Below are 7,007 nucleotides of genomic sequence, written 5' to 3'. Positions count from 1 at the left end.
TGACCTATTTTCTTTTTCTAAACTCATTTTTGAACTTAATATTTTTATCTAAGCTTCCCAAATTTTGATCAGCCTTTTAAGTTTGAACAAAATAACCAAACCCATGAATTAGTCTAATAATATTTTCAGGACATTTGATTCATAAAATATAAGACTTTTCCTAATAATATTGTGAAAATGTGAAATTACATAGCATATAATCTAATATGTTTTGATCAAACTAGAATGTAAGATTTTACTTGCTAATGAAATAAAATATACCCTAAAATTCTTTTTTTATTAAATTATCCTCGTAAAATTTGCATTTTTTGGACAAAGGAATTGAAACTTATTCTATATTAGTTTACACATTAAATTAATTCCATCTTTTGAAAATATATAAACTAAAATTGTAGAAGATAAGCTAGGCCACTCTTTTCATAAAATGGAAAGAAAAAAATAATTATTAAAACATTTATCAGTCATGATCTAAGGAAAAATTTAAATAAAAATGATAAAATTGTTATAAAAACAATAGTATTTCAAGCATAATATAATAGACTAAATGCTAATTTTTTTTTTAACTTATAGTTAATGAGTCAAATAAATAAATAATAAATATAGTTGAAATGTTACCAATTGACATTGACTCGGTTGACAGTGCAAAACATGATGTTCAAATGCATTTTATAATTCTATTTACAGGTGCAAAAAAATTAAGGTAAATTTATTTAAAATGTCGTATTATCTGCAGAAAGAAAGATAAAAGGCAAGTAAAAGATGATGTTAACATCATCTTATATTACCAAATCTTTAAACTATTCAAGGTATAGGAATGTATTTTCAGATAACTTCAAATCGTGTAAACCAAACGCTACACAAATGTTTATACAATTACGCTAACGGTAACCGCCAGTTACTTCGTGTAAGATAAAGGAGGTCTAAGCTATGTTAGCGAAATGTATGTTTAGATTTTAGATGGATCGGTTTCTGAACTTCAGATGGCTTGCTCGTCATCCAGTACCAGCTTTCAGCCTCTATGAGACACCTCTCTCCGTAAAAAAGTACATAAAATAACGTAATCTATGGTAAAACATAGGGAGAACCATATAGAAGCTAAGTTTTCTCATCCTACTCTACTCTGTTCTGCAAATAAATTGACTGCGATTTGTGAGGAAGAAGAGAATGGTCCATCTCATATGCTAAACTTTTCAATCTTATAATGTATTTGGGGCATCCTTGAAAAGTCATATTCCCTTAAATGTACATCCAAAAATATCAAAATTTACATCAGAATTGAGTCCTTCAAGAGAAATGAATTACATCAAATCTCCTCCATTATATCCAAACAGCTACTCTACCTATTGTAAAAGCAAAGGTTGCTTCATAGAAGTTATTTCGGACCCTATATTATTAGATGAACTTGCTGCACATCGGTTCAGAGATAAAAAGAGGCCTTCGGTTGCATTAGTTACAGTGTGGGGCATTGACAATAGTGGCTCATTCATCAATAAAAACTAAAGGAAAACTGAAACACTTCAAACTCAATTCCAGGAACAAACTCATGATGCAACATTTAATAGGAGGTTCTTAGAGCTTCAAAATCCATAGATAAGCTAATTTACGGTCCAAAAACCTCAACAAAATATAAAACAAGACCTTCACAAGTAAAACAAACTATATTAAGTTTGCCTTGCTATCTCTAGACATTGAAGCTTCTATGAAAGCAGTTTTTTTAATCGATACCTCTAAGCTTGAGCACCAAGTTCAAGGAGCAGAGTGTGGTTAACTGCATTAGAAGCTGGCCCAGCAAATTGAATAGGACCTGATATCAAAATACAACAATGAAAAAATTAAAGACAACTGGATTTAAAAAATACCGCATTCAATGATACAGAAAAAGAATGTGACATGTACAAAATTAGACACCAACCAGGACTAATGTAGCAGTTTTTAATGGCCCACTCCTCCCGCAAGGAAGCAAATTTCTTGAATGGTGCACCTGCATAATCATCACAACAAATAAATCATGGCGTCATGATCTAGAATAGCATTTAATACACAAAATTTGCAAAACAACAAATGTGCTGAATCATACCATCCAATTCTACCATTGCCTTCTTAATAACAGGCTTTAATTTACCTGCAAAACATTTTGAAGTTACTGAAGTACTAGAATTACTGACAAGAAATGTAAAGAAAGAAACGTGCATACGAGAAGGTGAAGATAATCTCATTACTATAACGTGGTTGAAGTTTTTGTTCTAAATTACATTTTACACATTCAAAGCAGCCATGCAGATGCCACTAAATACATGATGAGGAAGTCAAGTGCACTCAAAAAGTTTCTTCACCAGCATAAAATAACAAAGGAAATAAGAAATGGAAGTTCTATAAGACAAAGTGTGATAGGCTGAAGAGTTAACAATACCATGCCTCCTCTCCACATCCATCATTGATGTAAGGGCAGTCCCTCCAACAGTCCATTCTTCAACTGGGGCACACAGATTTCCTACCTGTGGACATTACAATATGAAAAAACAAAACAATTAGTGCATTAAATTTAAAAGGGCAATGGAATATCAATATAACCCAGAAGGAAAAGGATAGGAAGAAGACAGAAAAAGGGATCAAAACAAACTGATGATATCAATCCGGTTTTTCCACTGTGGAGGAGAGCACCAGCACCATAGCCCAAAGCATAGCAGTATGACGCATCAAAGTTAGTAGGCAAACCACACCGACCTTCATATCTGCAAATTATAAACCAGATAAGGAAAGATGTCACCAACATGAAACAAGTAATTGATCCCACAAGAAATACGCTTTATTGGTCTAGTCACTCAGCACTAAGGCTTAAACCTACAAAAAATCGACATTTCTTAACATGATTAGTACCCGAAGAAGTGTGACTGTCCTTTAAAATTGGCTTTATAAGAACCTTCCTGCTTCCTCTTTTCCAATTCGGTTTCAACCATTTGAATGAGCATTTTCTCTGTTTCTATTTTGGCGACCTAATATTATATATAACAGAAATAAACATTGTGAATTTGGAAGCCACAAAAAACTTCAGCAACAAAGACAAGCAGAGGAACATCCTTACAAAGTAAATACCTGAACATTTCCATGTGGATCCCTTTCAAGCATCAATTGTTCTTGAATTGCTTGAGGTAAGAACTCAAAAAGCTTCAGAGATTGATCGGTAAGTTTCTTTTTCCATAGGCCATTTTCATCAACAACATCATGTGCCAGAATTTCATTAAGTTCAGCAATAAGCTGCTGGACCTGGAAGTACACAAAAGCATACATCTCAGTCAAGTAGTACACACGCAGATGTTTGTGAATAGCAAAGCAATAGATTTCCTAACTACAAAACCTTTATGAGAACAATCTATTCAATCTGACAAAAGAGACCAGCTGATGACCAACAGTACCTCAGGAATGAAGTCAATAAGACCTTCAGGAATGAGAATAACACCATAGTTATAACCAAGTTCAGCACGTTTGCAAATGACATCAACCATGTAGTCTGTTACATTTTTTAGGGTCAGCTTCTTGGCAGCAACCTGCAACAAGATGCAATCTGATTACCTTTGAATCTGTACAGAAAGCTTTTATGAAGTATCTACAGAGCCTGTTACTTCGATGTCGTGCTGATGTTGGATATATGCTGATATTTTTTCAAGTTTTCATATATTTTTGAAGAATTACCCTCATATCCATATCCAAATACGTATTGGATACATGTACTTAAGAAAAATGAAGAGTTGGAAAGCAACATAGCCCGTATAAACTTTTACCAACCATTTTATCTTCAAGTAATCATTAGAAAACCTAAAACTGAACACACAAATAAAGAGCATACTTGATAATATACAAAGAGAATGTCCTAAAATAATCAAAACATAGACCTTCTTCAAACTTATTGCTTACAAGTAACAAAAACTGTCAGATACATAAGAACGGTTCATAGAATATCTCTTCTCCAATAAGAGTTGTCTAGGATGAATGATCTATAAAATACCTCTTCTCCAATAATAGTAATGTTAGGATGAGTCTGCAAAGCACACTCCAAAGTAATGTGTGAAGCTGCACGTCCCATGAGCCGTACAACTACAGAGACAGGTGAATTGAACAGTGTTACCAACATAAATAACAACAGTAGAGCAAGGGGCAGAGAGGTCATTTCAATCCTAATCTAATTTGAAAGGTAAACAGACACATGTTTTAGTGGTATAAATGAACACTGATTAAAGAAGTAGTCAATCATTCATGAACATAGGTATGAACCCTTCCAAAAGGTTCATGAAATTTGAAAGCTTTAAGCACTCACAATGATAATATTTTCCAGTTGATCGTGCATCTATCATGACATTCCCAATCATTTCAGCATATATCTATAAGAAGATAAGCAAACATGAGTACATATCTAACGCAGTGGCATATACAACAAAAGGGTGTATAAGAAATACTTGCACAAATGTTAAAATAAAGACCTATAAAATGTGAACGCAGAAGCCTTACTTTGCAAGCAGTATCAAACCCAAAACTTGTAGGAACTTCTTTGCATTTCAAATCACCATCGATGGTTTTTGGGCATCCAATCACTCGAGTTTTCAGATTTTTACTCCTAATTGGCAAATTGAAGAAGCAAGTAAAGTAATATGGTATACATACTTTCCATCAGCAACAATATATATCAACAATACAAAATTTCTCTAACTGTACCTGAAGTTTTCAGCAAGAAGGCAAGCATTTGTGTTTGAGTCATCCCCACCAATAACAACAAGCCCATCCAGATCAAGCTTTGCTGCTGTTTCTTCAGCTTGCTTGAACTGAAAATCGTACCAACTTTATTCAGCAATTATTAGTTGATAAAAACTCAATAACTAGAATGATTTACAGATGTAACCTTACCTGCTCAGGAGTTTCAATCTTGTCTCTCCCACTACAGATCATATCAAAGCCACCCTGGTTAGAATAAATAAACACAATTGTTAGGATCTTTGCTTTGCGGGTCAGTGCATATGTTGTAACGTATAGACGCAAAGTTAAAATTAATAATAATATGCATGGTTAACAGCCAACATAACCTTACTAATATGAAAATAACACAGCCTATAATGCAGGTGGCATGAAACACTGCCATGCTGCTCTTTCACATTGTTTAAATTGTTCTTACCAACAAGAGGAACATTAAGCAGAAGCTACTTTATCATATACTCGCACCAACTTCTCATATGATAATAATGTAGAAATTTCAAAATCATCAAAATTCCCAAAAGCCATAGTTACTACCAAACACTATTAATATTTAAGCACGCGCTGCTAAAATTCAAAAAGGATCTTTAGGCTTCATTATGTTACTACTTTCTTTTGCTTCCTGACACTAACATTTCTGTAAATACTAGCAAATAATACCTGATTTCTGTAAGGGTAAATATAATCTGCAGTCAATTCTACGTATTTTCCCTTCATGACCCCAGCAGGACCACCCCTAAAACCATACAAAGTGCTACCTGGAGCACGCTCCTGCAAGTAATCTATCATTCCAAAGGGAAAAAATTTTGTTTCCATTAGCACAAGTATCGTAATTCTAAAGTAACATGCAATGTTATTTAAACAATGTAATTGAGAAAAAAAAAAAAACTAACCGAAAATTCCGCAAATCACATTGTGACCTCCAGGTGCCTGCCCTCCAGACAAAACGACACCGATCTTTAGCTTCTGATCAGATCCGATACTGTCTATTCCGTTCGGCACCAGCATAGACGAGGGTTGCCCGAACAGATTCGGAAACAGCTTTGCTATCTCATCTGCCAAGAAACAAATCTGCCAGTTCAGTGAACTGAGCTAAATACTATTGTTTTACTTGCATGATTATCCAGATAAATTACAAAAAGACAAAAAGAAACTAGATCGAAAATGAAAAAGAAGAATAACGAAGTGAAGAGAGAAGAACCAGGGTTGCCGGCGGCGGAACTAGCGGGACCATCGACAATTTTGAAGGGGCTTCTGAGAACAGAAGGTACAGGAAGAGCGTGGTCGATACGACTCGTTTGGACCTCGCTGTAAACGGAGGCGAGACGTCCTGCGAACGGAGTCGTTTTAACGGCGGCTACACCGCCGTTAGTTACAAAAGAGGGAGCCATCTCTTTTTTACTTAGGAAATTTTTTTTGGTGGTTATACCTAACTCAGTCCTATCAGTTGCGAGTCGACTAGTGAGTAGTGATTCAAGCGTGGCGTGAATCTATCAGATTTGTCCTGAGTCGCTTTTAAGTCAAAACGGGAAGGGTAGTAGTGTCCTTTCAGGTAATATATTTGGGCTCTTGGGAGACTCCGCCCCTGAAAAGGTATCTGTTTGCCCGTTGAAATCGGTGGTATTTTAGGAATTTACCAGCGAAACGACAATGAATCAAATAGTTTCAGGATCCAGTAACGGATGAAATTATAGCAGAAGAAAGGAGGCAGATGCACGATAAACATGAGTAATACGATGACCCATATGTTCATGCAACAAATAATTTAAGTAATATATAAAAAATTAAATATTGTGAAAATTTAATTAAACAGTCCTCAAATATTCGAATTTTCTGCCTGCATTCAAATATTTAAATCTATTATTTACGAATTTGATTATCCATTATTAAAATAAATAATGATTAATATATGCAATGTTACAAATCTATTGTGAATAGTAATTAAAATATCCAAAACAAATATGATATTTGCAAATATTGACTATCCGTTATCTATTATCATCTCTAATCAAAACACGTAAAATATTAAAGTTTATGACAAATTTTTTTATATAATATATTAATGGGGAGAGATTCACTCATATAGTGTAAAAATTAAATTAATTTTACACACTTTCATAATTATTTATATGATCAATATTTTAATGATTTAATCGTTATATTTCATGCCTATTCATATAGACTATGCATGTCAAATTTAATATATTTATTTTATGTAAAATAAATTCAATCGTTGAATATATATTAATATATAGAACATTTTAGAT

The 7,007-nt window shown here is 33.8% G+C and overlaps 1 protein-coding gene across 1 annotated transcript; it reads right to left on the bottom strand.

Annotated features, from left to right (window-relative positions):
• Window positions 1-1,527: 1,527 nt before the first annotated feature.
• Window positions 1,528-6,500, bottom strand: LOC108486362 (pyrophosphate--fructose 6-phosphate 1-phosphotransferase subunit beta-like). Its single transcript, XM_017790386.2, has 16 exons — window positions 5,942-6,500; window positions 5,634-5,795; window positions 5,401-5,522; window positions 4,897-4,950; window positions 4,708-4,814; window positions 4,504-4,609; window positions 4,313-4,376; window positions 4,004-4,092; window positions 3,414-3,545; window positions 3,094-3,264; window positions 2,878-2,993; window positions 2,621-2,732; window positions 2,411-2,495; window positions 2,078-2,122; window positions 1,913-1,981; window positions 1,528-1,804 (listed from the first exon to the last, which is right to left on the bottom strand). The coding sequence occupies exons 1-16, from the start codon at window positions 6,129-6,131 to the stop codon at window positions 1,728-1,730; spliced, it is 1,701 nt and encodes a 566-aa protein (XP_017645875.1). The 5' UTR covers window positions 6,132-6,500; the 3' UTR covers window positions 1,528-1,727.
• Window positions 6,501-7,007: the final 507 nt, after the last annotated feature.

This window comes from Gossypium arboreum, chromosome 6, assembly GCF_025698485.1.
Source record: "Gossypium arboreum isolate Shixiya-1 chromosome 6, ASM2569848v2, whole genome shotgun sequence".
NCBI lineage: Eukaryota > Viridiplantae > Streptophyta > Magnoliopsida > Malvales > Malvaceae > Gossypium > Gossypium arboreum.
Note: the sequence above shows the minus strand (reverse complement) of the source record. Positions and strands in the feature narration are given on the sequence as shown.

Bases quoted from the DNA above. Each gene is read 5' to 3' on its own strand.
- LOC108486362 (XM_017790386.2), bottom strand. From the start codon at position 6,131: ATGGCTCCCTCTTTTGTAACTAACGGCGGTGTAGCCGCCGTTAAAACG. The intron at 4,951-5,400 runs GTATTATTTGCT...TATTCTAACCAG, and splicing joins TTTACCCTTACAGAAATCAG to GGTGGCTTTGATATGATCTG. The intron at 2,496-2,620 runs GTTTGTTTTGAT...TAATGTCCACAG, and splicing joins AAACCGGATTGATATCATCA to GTAGGAAATCTGTGTGCCCC.